Source organism: Guyanagaster necrorhizus (genome assembly GCF_019112545.1).
Source record: "Guyanagaster necrorhizus MCA 3950 unplaced genomic scaffold BT62scaffold_1, whole genome shotgun sequence".
Classification (NCBI taxonomy): Eukaryota; Fungi; Basidiomycota; class Agaricomycetes; order Agaricales; family Physalacriaceae; genus Guyanagaster; species Guyanagaster necrorhizus.
This window is the reverse complement of record NW_025064880.1, coordinates 76,651-94,536: the sequence shown is the minus strand read 5'-3', so window position 1 is coordinate 94,536 and position 17,886 is coordinate 76,651. Positions and strand designations below refer to the sequence as shown.

General features: G+C 47.4%; 11 protein-coding genes across 11 annotated transcripts; 4 read left to right on the top strand and 7 right to left on the bottom strand.

Annotated features, from left to right (window-relative positions):
- Positions 1-84: 84 nt before the first annotated feature.
- BT62DRAFT_989624 (uncharacterized protein) lies at positions 85-991 on the top strand. Its single transcript, XM_043190169.1, has 3 exons — positions 85-277; positions 328-559; positions 612-991. Exons 1-3 carry the CDS (start codon positions 135-137, stop codon positions 927-929), a joined length of 693 nt encoding a protein of 230 aa, XP_043045937.1. The 5' UTR covers positions 85-134; the 3' UTR covers positions 930-991.
- On the bottom strand, positions 902-1,560 carry BT62DRAFT_924994 (uncharacterized protein). Its single transcript, XM_043184693.1, has 2 exons — positions 1,274-1,560; positions 902-1,223 (listed from the first exon to the last, which is right to left on the bottom strand). The coding sequence occupies exons 1-2, from the start codon at positions 1,550-1,552 to the stop codon at positions 987-989; spliced, it is 516 nt and encodes a 171-aa protein (XP_043045936.1). The 5' UTR covers positions 1,553-1,560; the 3' UTR covers positions 902-986.
- Positions 1,561-1,590: 30 nt separating this feature from the next.
- BT62DRAFT_939358 (SNase-domain-containing protein) lies at positions 1,591-2,862 on the bottom strand. Its single transcript, XM_043187711.1, has 8 exons — positions 2,575-2,862; positions 2,495-2,518; positions 2,373-2,443; positions 2,265-2,317; positions 2,088-2,210; positions 1,934-2,041; positions 1,814-1,875; positions 1,591-1,762 (listed from the first exon to the last, which is right to left on the bottom strand). Exons 1-8 carry the CDS (start codon positions 2,784-2,786, stop codon positions 1,660-1,662), a joined length of 756 nt encoding a protein of 251 aa, XP_043045935.1. The 5' UTR covers positions 2,787-2,862; the 3' UTR covers positions 1,591-1,659.
- A 154-nt stretch (positions 2,863-3,016) lies between these two features.
- BT62DRAFT_924992 (uncharacterized protein) lies at positions 3,017-3,761 on the bottom strand. Its single transcript, XM_043184692.1, has 4 exons — positions 3,695-3,761; positions 3,578-3,642; positions 3,386-3,524; positions 3,017-3,325 (listed from the first exon to the last, which is right to left on the bottom strand). Exons 1-3 carry the CDS (start codon positions 3,743-3,745, stop codon positions 3,410-3,412), a joined length of 231 nt encoding a protein of 76 aa, XP_043045934.1. The 5' UTR covers positions 3,746-3,761; the 3' UTR covers positions 3,017-3,325; positions 3,386-3,409.
- A 1,642-nt stretch (positions 3,762-5,403) lies between these two features.
- Positions 5,404-5,838, top strand: BT62DRAFT_450 (uncharacterized protein). Its single transcript, XM_043180939.1, has one exon. The coding sequence runs from the start codon at positions 5,565-5,567 to the stop codon at positions 5,796-5,798; it is 234 nt and encodes a 77-aa protein (XP_043045933.1). The 5' UTR covers positions 5,404-5,564; the 3' UTR covers positions 5,799-5,838.
- Positions 5,839-7,241: 1,403 nt separating this feature from the next.
- Positions 7,242-8,145, top strand: BT62DRAFT_897 (uncharacterized protein). Its single transcript, XM_043183284.1, has 3 exons — positions 7,242-7,468; positions 7,519-7,775; positions 7,836-8,145. The coding sequence occupies exons 1-3, from the start codon at positions 7,328-7,330 to the stop codon at positions 7,945-7,947; spliced, it is 510 nt and encodes a 169-aa protein (XP_043045932.1). The 5' UTR covers positions 7,242-7,327; the 3' UTR covers positions 7,948-8,145.
- BT62DRAFT_880728 (S-adenosyl-L-methionine-dependent methyltransferase) lies at positions 8,132-9,241 on the bottom strand (the record flags this gene model as incomplete). Its single annotated transcript, XM_043182637.1, has 5 exons — positions 8,132-8,495; positions 8,551-8,651; positions 8,693-8,912; positions 8,965-9,045; positions 9,102-9,241. 5 exons carry the CDS (start codon positions 9,239-9,241, stop codon positions 8,132-8,134), a joined length of 906 nt encoding a protein of 301 aa, XP_043045931.1.
- Positions 9,242-10,511: 1,270 nt separating this feature from the next.
- Positions 10,512-12,017, bottom strand: BT62DRAFT_924984 (S-adenosyl-L-methionine-dependent methyltransferase). Its single transcript, XM_043184691.1, has 5 exons — positions 11,613-12,017; positions 11,476-11,556; positions 11,211-11,424; positions 11,063-11,163; positions 10,512-11,010 (listed from the first exon to the last, which is right to left on the bottom strand). The coding sequence occupies exons 1-5, from the start codon at positions 11,675-11,677 to the stop codon at positions 10,647-10,649; spliced, it is 825 nt and encodes a 274-aa protein (XP_043045930.1). The 5' UTR covers positions 11,678-12,017; the 3' UTR covers positions 10,512-10,646.
- A 53-nt stretch (positions 12,018-12,070) lies between these two features.
- BT62DRAFT_924983 (uncharacterized protein) lies at positions 12,071-14,177 on the top strand. Its single transcript, XM_043184690.1, has 11 exons — positions 12,071-12,215; positions 12,266-12,463; positions 12,519-12,577; positions 12,627-12,702; positions 12,759-12,970; positions 13,030-13,072; positions 13,122-13,283; positions 13,341-13,593; positions 13,643-13,709; positions 13,764-13,832; positions 13,882-14,177. Exons 1-11 carry the CDS (start codon positions 12,119-12,121, stop codon positions 14,065-14,067), a joined length of 1,422 nt encoding a protein of 473 aa, XP_043045929.1. The 5' UTR covers positions 12,071-12,118; the 3' UTR covers positions 14,068-14,177.
- Positions 14,178-14,366: 189 nt separating this feature from the next.
- Positions 14,367-16,244, bottom strand: BT62DRAFT_879260 (uncharacterized protein; the record flags this gene model as incomplete). Its single annotated transcript, XM_043182585.1, has 6 exons — positions 14,367-15,023; positions 15,076-15,182; positions 15,236-15,565; positions 15,624-15,910; positions 15,972-16,081; positions 16,143-16,244. The coding sequence occupies 6 exons, from the start codon at positions 16,242-16,244 to the stop codon at positions 14,367-14,369; spliced, it is 1,593 nt and encodes a 530-aa protein (XP_043045928.1).
- An 851-nt stretch (positions 16,245-17,095) lies between these two features.
- Positions 17,096-17,865, bottom strand: BT62DRAFT_924982 (diaminohydroxyphosphoribosylamino-pyrimidine deaminase). The gene has a single exon (XM_043184689.1). It carries the CDS (start codon positions 17,847-17,849, stop codon positions 17,322-17,324), a length of 528 nt encoding a protein of 175 aa, XP_043045927.1. The 5' UTR covers positions 17,850-17,865; the 3' UTR covers positions 17,096-17,321.
- Positions 17,866-17,886: the final 21 nt, after the last annotated feature.

Genomic DNA, 17,886 nt, shown 5'->3' with positions numbered 1-17,886 from the left:
TATTGGGAGCCGCAGTAAGAGAACGAAGTGGTGGTACAAAGGTAAGAAGGGAGAATAAAGGTTGTTGTAATGACATCATCTCTCGTAATCTCGAAATTTCTTAGCCTCCGTTTCCCTCCATCATAGCCGGCGCCATGCTCTCCGTCTCTGGTAGAACAGCTGCTCGTCTTTTCTCCCAGCGAAGGACCTTCGTTTCTCCCACCGTTCTGTCCCAACCATGGGACACTCATTCCGTTTCTCACCTCAGGCAGGAAGCTCGAGCTCGTGGCCTATCCCCGTGTGTCCCTTTTACTCTCGTGTTTGGCTCTCCGTCTCAACGCTGAAAAGGAGAGGAAACAAGTCGGCACTGATTGCACGTCTGCAAGAGCATGAAATTAGTTTATCCTCGACGGCAGCGAAGCAGACTGTACGGAACGCGTCGACAGACGCCGCTGGTGCAGGTATAGAAGGCGAGGCTCCTGGGATTCCACCTGCGCACGAGTCGACAGCACCGACTGGATTCTGGGATATCAAAATGCCAGACGTGGCGTTGCCTGATCCAGAACCTGCTATCCAGATCGTGAGTGCCTTGTGCCTTCACCGCCGTTTCCTGCTTTTTTACGTGCGTGTAGCCGTACACGCCTGACTTTTGGGAGTCGTCGACATTGGCAGCAAAGGAAGAACACTCTATTCCTAAAATTCTCGTTGTCGCCGGCTCGCAAACGCATCCTGGCGGCGGACCGTCTCACACGCTCCTTGAGACTGGTGAGACGGCGGCAGATGACGCCTTGCCGGCCAGCTCTGATGCATCATGGGAGGTACCACGGACAGCTACCGGTAGAGGTGGATTCTGGGACGACGCATCAGAAAATTTGGATATCCCGTATCCTGGAGAAATCAAAAAGTCGTTCTCGGGTGCATGGTCTAACCTGAAAAATTGGCTGAGCTGAATTACATGTAGCTACAACGTTGTGATAGACACCAAAGTATATAGAACTAATTCTCTCTCATCTCCAAAAGGTGATCATTTTGCCCAGCCTGTCCATTGCAACCCGGGCGGCGAACAGGATGCATGATACATTCCTTGCTCGCCATTCACGTGTGTATTGCTCTGTCCGATCCGTTTCCTGCATCACCCACTGCTTGTAAAACTCGGAAAGCGCCTTCTCTTTATCTATCGGAGTCGCAGTTGATGGTAAGCTCGCCAGAACGGCTTCTTTACCGCCTTCGAATCGAATATTGCTCTGGCAGGCCATGAATACGCGTTCACGTCGATATGAAACCGCTCACATACATCTAGCCAGAAATTTTGGTCGAGGTCATCTAATTGCTGTCGCTCGAGCTTCCACTGAATGTCGTAGGCTCCCGTTCCGACCGGAGGCTCTGGGTCGAACTCTGCTAATGAATACGGATGCTTGAGCAGAGATGGCGGCGGAGGCGGCGGGACATCGTCATATATAACGGGGCGTAGATGGGAGACAGGGTCAGGGGGGCCAACGAGGTGGCGGGAAGCGACAGAGGAGTGAAACAGACACCGTAGTGGTGGAGGTTGTGATCGTAGTAGACCAAGCATGCGGAAATTGCCGATTCACTGCGAAAAATATGGAAGATGCCTGATTTATTAAGTATGTATTGTATTATAACACAGTTATGACACTATAGGACTTGAAGGCGAAGCAGTCATCTTGGAGGCTTCGCGGTTTCAACGTCAGCGTATCGGCGTTTGTATTCAGCGGGAGACTCTCCTTTCACACCCTTCTTCCACATTCCTCTACGAGCTGCTCTGCATTACGGTGAGTGATGGGTAGGGAAGAGAACACTGTACGACACGTACTTGGCTTCGCTTTCTACTCGGAGGAATTCTTCTTTGCTCCATTTGCCGTATTCAGCGCCTGACTGTTATGTGAAAAAGTAAGCACGAGGCAAAACGAGATTGAATAGCATAGCTACCTACCTGCATATATGTTGTCACCCAACCATGCTTTAACATCTCCAACGATAGGCTCTTCCCATAGAAAAGAGAGCCTGGTAATATTCTCGGTGGCAAAAGGACGGTGGATACCTGCTCCAATGTAAGAAACAGGCTAATGGGAAAAGGGTAGACATACAATGCGAGCGTACTGATCACGCCTCGATAGCTGACAATACACGGTCTTCCCGAACACCTTCTCTTTCAAGAACGCCAAACTCTCCTCCGCGTATGGCTGCGCTGGCCGGCCAAAGTGTCCCGCCTGACTCCTTGCTTCATGAAAGGAATACATGAATTTGTACAAAGTAACGCGCACCTCGGGGGCATCGACACCGCCAATTCGTATATGGAGTGTCTTGTCTTTCAAGTCTAAATAGGAGGAAACGTCGGATAATGGCATCTGGACAACGACTAAGAGGCGTACCTTTCGCGGTAGTCGGCACGCGCCTCAACTTGATAGGCCATCTCCATCCAAAGGCAGGAGTATGGTAGAGACTGGTAAATAGTCAAATTGAGCCAGAACAAGCAATTCAGGACCAGAAGAACCGAAAATTATCAGAATCTCCTACACTGCCCGCTAGTCAATTCACTTCAGGTGCCAGTGGATGATGAAGAGAGGAACGGACCTAGTCACAACACCCTTCACCCAGCGTTTCCTTGTTAGCATATCAGGAGTGACCCAATCACCATTCTGAATTCGCCGGAAATATCGTGTATAAACTCGTCGACCACCAAAGGTCGTTGCTGCACCAAAGGCAAATGCTGAAAAGACTAGCACCTCTGGAGGATATTGGTCTAGAGCCTCGAAAAGTCTGTCGATCCCATCCTTTGACGACATTGCTGATATCGGGAGCTGAGATGGAAGGAGGTACTAAGGCTTAAGTAGGAGGGATCCAGAAAAGGCGCGTCTGCCATGCTTGGAGCACGTGAATAATCCTAAGCGAACCTGCCCTTGATTCTCTTTGCATGGACTCTGATCGTGAATGCTCTCAGGATACAGCAGACAATATCGCTCGTCATTTCAGACGTGTTTATCACAGTCGATGACATTCCTATGGAGCATGAATCCTCAGACAGATTTATTAGATGAGTAGTAACAAACGTATAACCACAGAAGACTGGTACCAGGACGCTCTCCATTTTCAATTATCCTGTCAGGAAAGCACATAGCGACCCCTTTGTCCCTATCACATTGGGCTAGGTTCAATCCTAATGATGCTTCTATATTCCATTCTCTGCAGCCATATGATGATGTGATCCATTTCTTGCTGACCAAATGGATCATACGTAAAAATTGGATCAGTCAACTTTCTTATCAGCTATTTAGAACACACTTTATCATTGTACATTTGGCTGCTAAGATGTAAGTACGAATATCTAAAGACAAAAGAACCATTGATGTAAATCATCTGAGAAGAGGGCCATGGGAATACTTACCTTCCTTCTATTCCCGATGTCAACTCACTTGCCCGTTGACTTGGTAACATTACCACCAGGGGAAGTGTACTGGGAATAACCTGTCCCACTATTATAATAGGTCGAACTATTGGAGTTGGAGTAATAGTACGACCCATCGCTTAGATCGCAGTGTCAATGATACAACCAGTCAAGACAATAACAAGCAATTACGTATTGGAGTAATGATACGAAGGTTTGCCAGTGCCACTGTCCGCACGACTACAGTAATGGTTCCCCTGAAATGCAACGACTCAGCTGACTAGCAGGCGATACTGAAAGGAAACTCACCCGACTGTTAGTGCCTGAACCAGTATAAGTGTACCCTTTGTCGCCTGGCATCGCGTTCGCTTGAAGTGACTGAAGACTGATGCTTGGAGGAGATGATGGTCACTATGAAAGATGCATTCGCTCGGTCTTTAGCCTTTATATAGGACGAATTCCCTTTCTTATCTAAAAAGATAGGGACTAGAATCCACGGGCCTTCTTCAATTGCAATGTGTCAGCCGGGTCTTCCTAGGCTCTCAGCTTGTCTGTCACGCTGGCTTCCGTGGCTCCGATTCTTCGCTGGCCTTCCCACTGAGAAGAACGGCAGATCTCGGCACAGATTTTACACAAAATTGTGTTCCCGAAATGTCTCCCTGGCGGGCGATAGATTCCTCCAAATTGCGAAGTTCACTGACCTCCAGACGATGCTCCCAAAACGTCAAATTCAGGTTTGTCGAAAATGTTCATCTTTCCGGTGTGAGTTTCTCGTGGCGTTTCTTTCGACCGAGCTTCTTGACTGAACAACGTCAGAAGTTGGCTCGTCACCGGGAAGACCGCTAGGATTTCTTCCACGATGTTTGGTTGGTAACGTTTGAATCTAGGTACTGGAATAGAAGTCAGATTGCATGAGCCCATCATGAAAGGGCATATCCTTGAGCTCGAGTCTGGTTCAATCAAAGGAGATATAAGTAAAAGATACGTACCACACCACACTTCATAGGAAGTCAATATCCCAATAATTAAATGCGATGATCCATGAAATGACATAGCCAGGCCTCAAGGTTTGCTCTTCCGGCGAAATTCACTTTATGAAAGCGTGCTTTATCAATAGTTTCGACCCGCACTATTAGATCAGAATGAGATGAAAGATAATTGAATATCAACAGTGTCCTTCAGCAGATGATTTTTCAAAGGGACTGGCCAGCAAAACGTCGGAGAGCTCTGAATTTTGGTGATACACGAGGAAAGCTGAAAAGAAGATCACTTCAAATATTGAGCAGCAGTCCTAAGATCGTGGTTCTATAAAGCCTACTTACGGGAGAAATGAGAGTGCTTGCTCATCAATCGCATGGTCAATATGCTTTGAGGAAAATACGTTTCTATCGATGAGCCGGCACCCGTCCGGTCTGAGATTTCAACAACGATGGAGCATTCAGGGCAGAATCAGAGCTGCTCGTAATCAATGAATGTAACGCCTGATGACAGCCACGAAGGGAGAGATGGTCAAAAGTTACATGAATGAACTGAAGGGATTCTAGGTCGCCCGAGTGGAGGTAAATGGAAAGCTGTACCGTAAAGACAAATGTTTATAAGCAGCACGGGTGCAAAACGGGCTCGTCGCGTCAAGGAGATGTCGTTGCGAAAATGAAAAGGCAGCACAAACACAAGGCCCGTGGTATCACTGGTAGAGCGACGTCAACAAGATGTGTAGATTTGGAGCCGAGCGTTGTAGCAAAACGAACATCAAATTGCCACATGATGTGGGCGGATTTCAATAAGGGGTTTCGTCGCAGGGCAGGAACCAGAGTACAAGGAAAAAGGCTGCGTCATGCGGGATCAGGCAACGCGTAGACAGGAAGAAAGCAGACTCTGTTCCAATGGTCCTTCGGATTCAAAAACATCTCATAGAGTACCCTTGCGTCTTGGCACGAAAGGGCAAAATTTTGAAAATTTGGATCCTGAGTCGTGACACGCTGACGGGGACGACGGACGTCCAATCGGAGATTCCTAGGGAGGAATTTCACCCCAGATTTAAGCTGGAAAGTGCTAAATACTTTCGCTGGTAAAATAAGGATTAATACCAGAAATCGGAAAAAGAGTGCGGGTATAACTTGGTGTTGGATTTCAACGCGAGAAAGGAGCCAGAGGGTTCGCAAATCAGCGATAAACTAAAATGAGGTCGCAAATAGAAATTGAACGAGTTCTACAGGAAAGTTCCTGCTCCGCTCGGCAGAAAAATTGGGCCCAGCAGCCTGCAAGGGCTGCATTGAATCTGGCAGCGTCGGACAACGAAGAAGCAGTACAGCAGGCCCAGATGAACCTAAAATTCAAACCGCGACAAATTGGGAACAGTCATTTTGCACGGTGTCAGTTTGAAAAATCGACATGGTCGATTTCGATGATGTAAACTGCGCCGGAAGACTGGGAAATGCAGCTATTAGAAGGAGAATATTTATTAGAAAGAATAGACAGACGATGAGAAAATGTTTGCGGCAAGAAATTGCGATCGGCAGTTCCGAAGGTTCTGATTTGTAACCCTATTTCTGCGATCACCACCACCACCACCTTCGTCGACACCGTCATCATCACCTGCATTGTCTACTGCAGCGGAGACATATTTCGTTCAGTCTACAGCGATAACAATGGATTTTTCTCACTTACAAGGCACATCTGGTCGGTTTTTATCGTGGCCTGGTCTTGCTAATCGTGCTTCTCGAGGGCAATGGGCGCATACAAGTCTTCGGCGCTGCTCCTGGGCCATCCTGACCACAGACAAGTCCTCTAGAAGCATAATTGACGGGGCCAGTGGGTGGTGATAGTGCTCAGATGTCACCTTACGATTCGACCAACAAGATACTCGGCGAATAGGACCTTACGACCAAGGGATTGCTCTTCTTGAACCTTTCAGTGGCCATCAGAGACGAATATCAGGATAATCGACCCAGGATCGTGGAGGATGAGGAGGAGATGCTCTCAAAGGTGGATACTCAGAGAAAACGGGTACGGCTAGAAGGTGTGTTGCTGTATTCTTGCATTTATTCTTGAAGGGTAATAATCCTTTGGTCTAGACGAGTACCGCGGTGTTCAGTCGTTTATGGTCCGTGCACACTGACTTTTGGTCAAATCATTAGCCTTGGCGAATCTTGCAAAAGGCGAGTTTTGTGTTGAGAATTCACTCCAGTATGGGGTACCTGAACGACGACGTTCATTTCAGTGGTGGTAGTACATCACTGATACAGGATAACGCGACATACACACGGTTCCGACCTTTTATTGCTGTGACGGGAAATGACTCATTAGGTCACGTCACACTGGCGCGCGTCCGCGTTAATGCCGTGGGCGACAAAAGGCGAAATACTGAAGGAAGTGAACGGAAGATACGAGGGATTTTTCAATAGTACAGAGGAGTTTGAAAGGTAAAACTCTCACCTGCTTGTACGTTTGGCGCGAGGATATCACTGTGGACTGGGAGCAAGAACGAGGCACACATTCTCTGGCCTGGCGACAGCTTCGACGTTTTGGATCGCTAGCAACGGTGTCTGTTTCAAGATATGGCGGAACAGACCGAGCGTTTCCTGGTCATCATATCCCCGACTTCCTAGTTGGCATGTCCATTCTCACTATTCGGCCTCGAAGCTGTCAAGGCGCGCTGCGACGCGTTCCCTACAAATTGGACCCAGTCTTCCGGATCAGGACCCTTCTTCGATGGGAACGGTGTCTGCTGCCTGTGACTGGAGACCCGTGTCGTGTCGATCAAGATTGAAAAGAATCTTCGGTTAGGGCCCTCACGACTATCTGTAGTCCACGCATGTTCAAAAGGAACCAAAGCAGTGCCAATTTCGGTTGCTTTGCAATATTTTTTTTTACGAAACCTAAAATTTTGACTCTATAAGCTACTGTGAACATTTCGGTTTCCTGTGCCGCCCATCCCACAAAATGCCTTGCTATCGTTCCTGCAAGAAATTCCTCCCTCACTATTCTTCTAGGCATGATGAGACTCTTCATCAAAATTCTTCTCTCCATCTTTCGATTGGTGCATACGCCGCACGCTACCAACCGTACTCTCTTTCTTATAGGGTACAGTATATCATGGCCTCGTCTTCATTTCAGTGCCTGATTTGTCTCAGTTTGAAGCAGAGTACACGGACGTGCCTGTTCCACAAACACCTGCAATTGTGCCGCAAACCGGCCAAGTAAGTAGGTTGCAATCTCTCTGGGGAAACCACGCCGATTATCCTAGTTCATCGTTCCTCCTTACTATGATCTTGATGACTATGTCAAGTATGACGGTGAAGAAGCAGAAGAAGAGGACGAGGGCGCCTGGAACAGCGACGAAGAAGAAGACCAGGAGGGCAACCATGAGGAAGCGGCCTATGCACCGCTGGTGAATATGATGAATTTTTTTCTTTCGGACGCCATTTCTCACTGCTATGCATCACATCAGTGTCTTCTGGTCGTTATTGTGTGGATATTCTGCTTCGCTTGAAGGATGCTCGCATTGTTCTCTTCTTGCATGTATACCTAGTGTCTTCGGTTTGGGGGGAAGAAGGCGCTGAACGTTCCCAAGTTCTTTGTCGGACTGACGCTTATTCATTATTTCATCAGTATCATAATTGTAAAAGTCGATGGCAAGCGTTTTCTTGATATCTATCAACATTGTCGCCAATTTTGCTTGAACAACGTTGTAGATCAATTCAGTTGGGATTACAAACAGATTCTAGGTGTCTACATCTTCATATTCTAATTCTTCTGGTGCGAAATAACCAAGAAGGTCTGGTAAGGATATTCGAAGGTCCCTTGGCTTTCGTCTATCCATACTTTATCATCGCCTCGCTCTACGATGGCCTTGACGTCATCCAATACTTTAGATCTGACATCGTCGGGTAAAGTCTGGATGTAGCTCTTACTGTTTGCTCTATCTACCGCAAGTGAGACGTTGCAAGGCAAGGTATATGCCCAAGTTTTCTCCACTGGCGGTTGAAAGACCTTTTTGTAAGAATCAGTATCAAAAGTTTTGCGCCACAAGCCCAGACGGAACTGAGGAGTGCCAGCTTCATGTTGTTCGATTTGGTTCCTCAGTTGAGCAACCCATCGTGCTGCATCCCTGGTGGACAAAGGTATTGGATATAGAGTACGCGAAGACCAGAAGAAGAACTAACCTATCCTCGAGGTTCCAAATGAAGGCGACAACACCACCAGGCTTGAGGATCCTGGCAAACTCGACAGAGGCAGCATCAAAGTCTGGACACCAATGAAATGCCTGCATTAATCTGAGTGAGAAACTCTCTCCTGGGGACAAACGCGTGCCTGAGCAATCGTAACAAGATCGGCCCAGCCGTTTTCAATGTTAGTGGTATCAAATGTTCCCTCCCTCACGGAGACACGTTCATCCTGAACGGTCTTGACGAAAACTTCGCGCATTCCAGCGCTAGGTTCCACGGCCCTCAATTCCTTGATTGCACTGGAGAAATCTGGATGCTTGAGGAGCGACTTGGTGAACAGACCTGTTCCGGCACCAATTCTATGTTCGTGGATGAGTTCAGGACATCTAAACTCAGGAAAGGCGTACGTACTCAACGACATTTAATGGGGCGGTAGCCTTTACTGCCTCCCTTATCGCTGACAAGGCATTAGATTGATACGACGGTCGGGCGCTGAATGTAGGAGTCAAGGAGACCGGATCGTTATGGAACGCAACGGTGACGCTTACCGATCGTAGAGTTCGTTTGTGCCAGAGCCAAAACCACTCTGGGCAACGTTGTGAACGATAACCATGCCTCTTCGCAGATGAAAGAATAGCGAAGATTGCGCGATACGCTGCCTCTTAAGCAAAATCCAACATGGTGTCATGCGGGGAACGGTAGAGTCGGCTTTATGGTCCGATTAACCACCTACGCCTTGAATTCTTTTCTTCCGGCTGATCTCCTTTCAAGTATACGCTGCTCTCATCTCATTTCCTCTCCCTGGTCAGAAATATTCTTTCCCCTCTCTGCGCGCGTGCTGGGAATTATCAACCTGCCATTGACGATCTCTGCTTACCCCGGCCAATACTGCATCCAGCACTTGATTCGTACATATGGGGGTCCACTTGCCCTGCTTTCATTCCGTCTACATCAACTGCATCGTAAAATCAGTAAAGGCTCCAGAAAGTCACGTCTGACAAGGTACGATTCTGAGGGCTCGATCCATATATATAACTCATCACCATTTCATTACCCTGAATGGGTGGCTTTTGCATGGTCTGCGATGCATACCTTTGGTGAACATACTATTGGTGAGGTTAATGGTACTAGGATTCATCGATCGGAGAATATCCTCACATCTTATAATGTCATTCAGTATTACTTCAATCGGTTGGGTTATGGTTCGATGTTCCATTTCAATTCGGCCTATCTCATGAATGACCCTGCTAACTACAGTGAAAACATTTAGCGAACTAGAATCTTTAATGCTTATAAGAGGTGCAAGTTTGAGAGACTTCAAATATCTTAGCATAGCGTAATTCTCTATTTCTCGAGTTGTCGATACACAGTTGAACGGGTAACAGTGTCATTACAAAACTTAGTACATCTATTTTTTCGATTCTATTAGCTATGACTCGTAGGGGCCTATGCACAAATATGCGACAAAGAGGATGAAGAGGCTATTATACTCGAATGCCAGCAGCCATACAGATCAAAAAGATCTATGACCCATCTTCGGCAAGAGTATCCATCATCTCAGTCCGTATGCTATCTCCTCTTCCTCCCGAAGAACATTTTCAATGATTATCAGCACCTGACATATAATCGATATGAATAGCTAAGGCTGCGAGGGCAGTGGTACTATAGAGCTTTTGAATCATGTATAGAGACGGTGACAATATGACTTGGGAGACGGGCCAATAGCCATGTTTTGTGTCGACATGTATTCATCCTAGGTGGCATCAATCAAGAGAGGAATATCATGTGAAAACCACAGCCCTAAAATCGATGTCGTGAACTTTTGTACGGACATCGTCGAATAAGCATCAAATGCTGAAGAAAACCTCTGGTGCTCTATGCAATCAGAGTCGACTGATAGGTCTAACAAAAGAGGTTATCAAGCTTGTACGTTGCTAGTAGTAGCCTGCTATTCCATCTCTTCGGCCTCATGTCAGAAATCGATCATCCGGCTTTGGTGTTGTCGGTCCAATGAGCGACGATGGAAGTCTCATGAGTTGCCTGCCTATCGTTTTCAATCGAACCCGAAGGAAACTACTATGCATTTGATCCTATTATTTCTTCTGCGCGATAACCAAAAAAGTCTGGTAAGGATATTCGAACATGCCTTGGCTCTCGTCAATCCAGACTTTATCATCGCCTCGCTCTACAATGGCCTTGACGTCGTTCAATACTTTAGACTTGACATCGGCGGACAAATTCTGAATGTAGCTCGTGGTCGTGGCTCTATCGACCGCGAGAGGGACGTCGCAGGGTAAGCTATACGCCCAGCTTTTTTCTACTGGAGGTTCGAAGGACCTCTTATAAGAATCCGTGCCAAAAATCTTGCGCCACAGGCCTTGACGGAATTGTGGAGTGCCCAGTGGTTCGTGCTGTTCAGTTTGGGCCCTCAGTTGAGCGACCCATCGTGCAGCCTTTCTATTAATTTAAACTGTTACATGCAGATTGCGTAGAGGAATAAGAGACTCACTTATCGGCGAGGTTCCAAATGAAGGCGACAACACCACCAGGCTTGAGGATCCTGGCAAACTCGACAGAGGCAGCATCAAAGTCTGGACACCAATGAAATGCCTGCATTAATCTGAGTGAGAAACTCTCTCCTGGGGACAAACGCGTGCCTGAGCAATCGTAACAAGATCGGCCCAGCCGTCTTCAATATTAGTGGTATCAAATGTTCCCTCCCTCGCAGAGACACGTTCATCCTGAACGGTCTTGACGAAAACTTCGCGCATTCCAGCGCTAGGTTCCACGGCCCTCAATTCTTTGATTGCACTGGAGAAATCTGGATGCTTGAGGAGCGACTTGGTGAACAGACCTGTTCCGGCACCAATTCTATGTTCGTGGATAAGTTCAGGACATCTAAACTCGGGCAAGGGTACGTACTCAATAACATTTAACGGGGCGGTAGCCTTTACTGCCTCCCTTATCGCAGATAAGGTGTTGGATTGGTACGATGGCCGCGCGCTGAATGTAGGAGTCAAGGAGACCGGATCGTTATGGAACGCAACGGTGACGCTTACCGATCGTAGAGTTCGTTTGTGCCGGAGCCAAAACCACTCTGGGCAACGTTGTGAACGATAGTCATACCTGTTCGTCAGCACAATACGTGTCTTTCAAGATAGATAGACGAGTCGAGTCGTATGGGAACAGCGTCATGTGGATGGGCGGTGGGAATTGCTCTTCGGCTTTTCAGTCCAGTTCTTGTTCATCATGACAAATATTTAGAGTTTGTGCGTCAAAAAATCTTGTTGTACGTGCTCTACGTTGATGATTCTTCTGTATGGCAATGGTCCGATAATTCCTGAACAAGCTCGAGTAAAGTTGTTGCGGTTCTAAATTGGTTGAATGACTTACCTTCATACGGGCCGTTAAGTCTGGTTTACGAGACTAGTTGCGCCATGTATAATAATTATTCGTAGTTACTGTTTGAGCAACACGTGTTCGTAAATCGAACGTCGGTAAATACATTACCCGGAGCCGGATCCGTCCCTTAGTCGACAGTTTACAACGTCTGTTTTGCTGGAGGATGGGAGAGCAGGCACTGACCATCCATGTCGTTTCGTCTGGAAAGCCTGTCACACTCACTTATTCGGATACCTCACTTACTGTGAAGGGCGGCGGCAGTACGTGTCTTCTGCTTGTCTGTCTGTCTCCGTCACCTTAGTTGCTCTAGAGCCTAAGGATATACCCTTTTATCAGCTCATACAAGCCGACTTTCATCCAGATACCCTAACTCTCCAAGTTTCATATCTGTGGAAAAAGAAAACCAAAGGTTACCTGTCTCTAGTCCGTCTTGAAGGGACCGCAAAGAAGAGCGAATCTAGCACCGTCAAGGAATGGGCTGAAACGGTGCTGAACTCAGCTTTCAAAGGTGCATCGTTCGGTTCGGCTTTGTCATGTTGCGACGACAACTGACGACCTGACAGATGCGGGTGTCAATCGAGGACGTCGGCTCAAAATCCTTGTCAACCCACATGGCGGAACTGTGTGTCCCGTACTGCTACTCTTGACTTGTAACTTATTTTTCGTGATAGCGCAAAGGTGCTGCTATCTTCACCAAAATTGTCGAACCCGTCCTCCGTGCAGGTGGATGTGCGTTAGACGTGCAGTGTGAGCCAAGTCTAACATTCTTTTAACTTGGTTATCCATTTTGTTTAAATGACTAGACACGACGCACAGTAATCATGCGTATGAGATTGCCAAGGTGCTTCCGCTGGAATGCGATGCTATCGTCACTGTCTCTGGTGATGGTCTTATCCATGAAGTCATGAATGGCTTTGCCCACCATGCATACCCTATGAAAGCATTTTCCATTCCAATTGCGCCTATCCCAACGGGCAGTGGAAACGGTCTTTCTTTAAACCTACTTGGCTTAGCGGTAATATCACCTTTTCTATTATTTCCAAAGTGTTCCATCTCATCCTCCACGTTCGGAAGGATGGTTTCGACGTGGTAGCCGCAGCATTGAATGTTGTCAAGGGTAAGATCAACAAGACTCTCCGCATCGCGCTATTCTGAGCCCTTTTCAGGTCTCCCAATGAAGGTTGATGTGTTTTCATTCGTACAGAATGGAAAGCGTTCAATTTCTTTCATGTCTCAAGCCATGGGTCTTATGGCGGACCTGGATCTCGGGACAGAACATTTACGATGGATGGGTGACACACGTTTTGTGTACGGCCTCTTTCGTGGGCGTAAGCCAATTTTCATTGAAATGCTGCCGTCAGACGTTTGACAGTCATTATGCGCAGTGGTCACTTTTAAACCATGTTCTGTACAATTTTCTTATAAAGCAGCCGAAGAGGACAAGAATAAGATGGCACAGGAATGTTACGCTAGACGTGTAAATGACAAGTCTGCTAGTCAACGTTCCATCCCTGCTGCGACTGAAGCTGGTGACTCAGCACTCCCGCCTTTGACGACTCATGAGTCAGATGAAGGATGGACCACCTTCGATCAACCACTTCTCTACTTATACGCCGGCAAGGGACCTTTTGTTGGACGGCAGGTATTTTGAACTATCACCGAGCTTATTTGGCTAAGGAATGTGCAGCGACTTTATGGCCTTCCCCGCCTCTTTGCCAGATGATGGTCTGATTGACATAGTCGCCCAGACACTGGTACGAAATATGCGTCACCAAAGTTATCTCCCCATTGTAATTCTTCTGTGACAGTCCTCAAGAGGCGAAATCGTCCACGACCTCGCTGAGGGGCCTAAGGGGGGTCACTTCTGGAAAGACAGCGTATGTTTCTCCATTTCGCACTCACTTTCGTAAAACTCACCGGTCATAGTTGCATTACATTAAGGCGCATGCCTATAGAATGAAGCCACTCTCACCTAAAGGGGCTTTGTCTGTTGACGGAGAGATGTTCCCATTCGAGGCTTTTGAAGTAGAAGTGCATCAAAAGCTTGCAACATTATTAAGTCCCCACGGATACTATGCTGCGGATTTCCTTCCTCGGGGAAACAAATCCTGAATCTTCGTTAACTTCGACTTAAACAACGTGGATGTTATGATAATATGAATCTTAATAATTGGAAGTCCTTTCCCTCTGCATTTTCCTGTACACCGTGCAGCGACTCGGAACTAATCATATATCCTTCAAGTGGCCGCGAATTTTCGGTCACTCGGTTCACACAGCTGTCAACAACGCTTTAAAGGAAGTCTAGTTCAAAAGCAAAATGTGCATATCAACCGAAAGGGTAGCAATGGTTTTATTTCAATGTCGAAGTCTGAGAGACCTAACCTTGGGGTATTAAACGATGCGCCGATCATTCATAATCGGACCTCCTTGCAAAGATCATCCAGAACTTCTCCGGCACGAACCCCCAAGACACTGAGGAGAGAATCGCTCAATCCGTGAGTGGCTTCTTCAACGCCCTGCAGATAAATCCTGGATTTCAGGCCTCCATCATTGGTAGGTATAAGGCGGTATCCTCTGCTGATATAGATTTTGTGGTCATCATGACGGTCCAATTCGGTCACAGAGAGAGTTGGTGACGTAGGTGGGGTGCTCACAGCACTTCCATTGGATGACTCGGCCGATCTTCCACCACCATGCAGAAGAGAATCCAACTCACTGTCCTGGAGCGACCTCTTGGTATCCGGAATGAGGCGACAAGTACCTGGTTGGCATGCAGAGGACAAGCCAAAGTGCTTGCCTACGCTGGAATTTTTTAACAGATTTATCCAGGACGTTCGTTGGTAGCCTGTAGCGCAGATGACCGCGTCATACTTCTCCGTCTCCAACTCACGAGAAAGAACATGTTGGATGGTGAACGTGAAATCCGGGTCACCATCGACTTCGGGTGCATGGGCAGCAACGATGCAGGAATAGGGTCGAATGTGAACCAAAGGGATAGAAGAAGATGGACCGTTGGTTCTGCGCGCGATGTCACTGTCCACCTTTTGACTATAGATGACTTCGTAAAGCTGTTATGTATAAATCAGAAAGCGGCTGCAATTTAAACTCGGATGTCTTTACTGCATCTAGGGTGAGAGAATTGATCACGCTGTAATTCGTGCTCCTGAATTCTTGAAGCTGTGTAGCACGAGCTGCGGTCGATGGGTGAGAAAACCATGCGTCAGTAGCTGGAGAGCACACAATTAACATCAGCATTCCATTTTATAAGAGATAGACATACCCTGTGGGTCAAAAATTTCGTTAGCGAACGGGGTATCATCGCTGGGCCTCAAGGCGCCCTTGCGGATGATCATATCAATCTGGTGTCTCCCAGCCGGTACAGGGATGCTCCTCAGTCTCTCCCGTAAGTTGAGAGTTATCTCGCCGGCGGATTGGCCCGCGCCGATGACAGCGATACGAAGACTTGCTTTGCCCTTTGCAGCAACGGAGGCGATAATAGAGTCAACAGACATCAAATAAGTCGAGCTATGGATAATTAGAGGGTGTTCAATGAGTGGGGCGAGAGGTGCTGGGATGCGACCGGTTCCACCAGGTGAGATTATCAGGTTGCCTATATCGCAAAACAGATCAGAATCATTATTCGTCTGTACGGTTCAAGAAAGGCTCACGAGTTGTATACGATGCGACATCGTCATTGGCGACACTTTTGGTGTGAATAACAAGAAGACCATCAGAAGTAGAATCGACGCCGACCACCTCTGTACCAAACAAGACGGGGATACCATGATCTTGGACGTAGCGGGCAGCCCATGACAGATAATCTGCATATTCCCTTCGTGTGGGGATAGTAGAGCCTCGATTAATAAATTTGATCAGACGGTTCTGGCTGTGAAGGTATGATAGGAAAGTGATAGGAGATTGCGGCGAACGCAAAGTAGCGAGATCTTTCATGAAGCTGGCCGGAACATCAAAGCCGGTGAGAAAAGGGTTGCTTCATTGAGTATAGAAGCAAATACCTGATCTGCATACGAGCATCTGGAAGGAGCATTCCAGGGTGCCATTGAAACTTTATATTCCTCTCGAGGAAGAGCACCTTTTTGATAGGATAGTCTTGATGACTAGAATCCTATTTCCCGGTTCGGGAGTGTTAGAGGGCATATTGGAATAAGATAAGATGCAGGACATACCCAATGGACAGCCCAGCTCTCTACTAGAGCTCCGCCAATCGCAATATTGGCGGGACCGAAGCCAAGCCCAATGAGGTCAAAAGTCGTGTCGGGGCTCTGCATACCTGTGATAGATGGTCGTGGGTCAACGTATGAGTACCAGCAAGATGGGGTTTATTTTATACGGAATCAAACGGGTTGAACACGACAGAAAGACGTCAAATTTGCCGAGGATGCCATTTGGACTTGAAAAACTTTTCGAAAGGAACCGGAACATTGTTCCCAATATGAAGATCTAGATCAGGAAGTAAAAGGGTCAAGCTCGTCATGAAAACCACTGGTTAGGCTCCAAATGGTAGAATTCGTCCGGCAGAGAGGCAGAAGGAGTGTTGTTTGCGAACCACACTGATCATTGTGACCAAAGTAGCATTCCTTATCTGATAACCAGTTATCTGATAGTCTACCATGCTGCGTCAAATCAAATGTAATCTTATCAGATAATCTCGTGATCAAAAATCTTTCCCACCTCCTCGTTATGTCCTATGTTGCATCAGTTACACGGGTCTAGCCTGCGTATAATTACACACCCGATCAGGGTCCAAGCGGTAATATTGTCCATCGCTGTTGATACATCTCCTCCTGGTCCAGAGGTAAGGAACATAGCCGATCATTCAGGATGAAAAACGCTTGGACGGGTCTCCTGGCTCACTTGGAGTTATTCGTACCTCTGTCAGTGTGTTCAGAACTAGTCGGCGCCTACGTGACTAATGCCTAGAGCTTGCCGAAGTCCAAGACTTCAGACTGATACGACATTGACCGCCGTTGACAGATTCAACCCGACATGATGTTTCTTACTTGACACGTAGGAGCCAGTTGAATGCCGGCATTCCTTTCTCGTGTCGTTCTCCGGATATAATTCATGCACTTGATGGGAGTCGATTTGTAGGGTGCATTACTTTCACCCGGTCAGGCGAATCAAGCCGTGAAGCGAGACACGGCCGAAAGCGCGTCTGTTGAAAGGCTATAGTCGGCTCCCAATACAATTGTATGATATTCTTCATGGCTATACCAAAGTGATCAATACCGGAAACCAATGGACGGAAGACTAGGACCCTTTACACATGTACCACACTAAGCCCTTTCCAGGAAAAGTAATCCGTAAAACGGTAATTCAGCGAGCGAAGGAATGAAGCGAGAGTATTAATGGCCGCGACGAGCAACTCGAAGACTTTCTTCCTCCAAGCCTTCTACCCACACAACCTCTATGCCAGCATCCTTTAGCTTCTGTGCACCTTCACAGGTGACAAAATCGGCGGGCTCCCCTACACCGATAAAACACCGCTTGATCTTGGCGGCTATCAAAGCATCTGCACAGGGCGCCAGCCCGGATGTTCGGATGGAGCAGGGCTCCATGGTTGTATATACGTCGAGACGAGCCAAGATTTCACCGATGTCGAGTGAAAATGGTACAGAGGATGCGGAAAATATATGGCAAAGCTTATCCTGTGGGAGAGAGTGTAGCTTTGTAAGGGCGTTGGCTTCAGCGTGTGTATTTCCTTCGAGTTCCCTAGAATAACCTGTAGAGACAACGGCAGGGGTGCCATTATCAGGCCATCTCAGTACTAGAACGCAGCCCACGCAAAACGCTGTAGGAGACGCCTGACATTTTTCTGCCTCCGCCAGCGCAAGGCGCATGAACGCGACCTGTTCATCGACGTCGGTGCTCATCTTGTCAAGGCCTCTGTCACAAACATGTCACAACAAG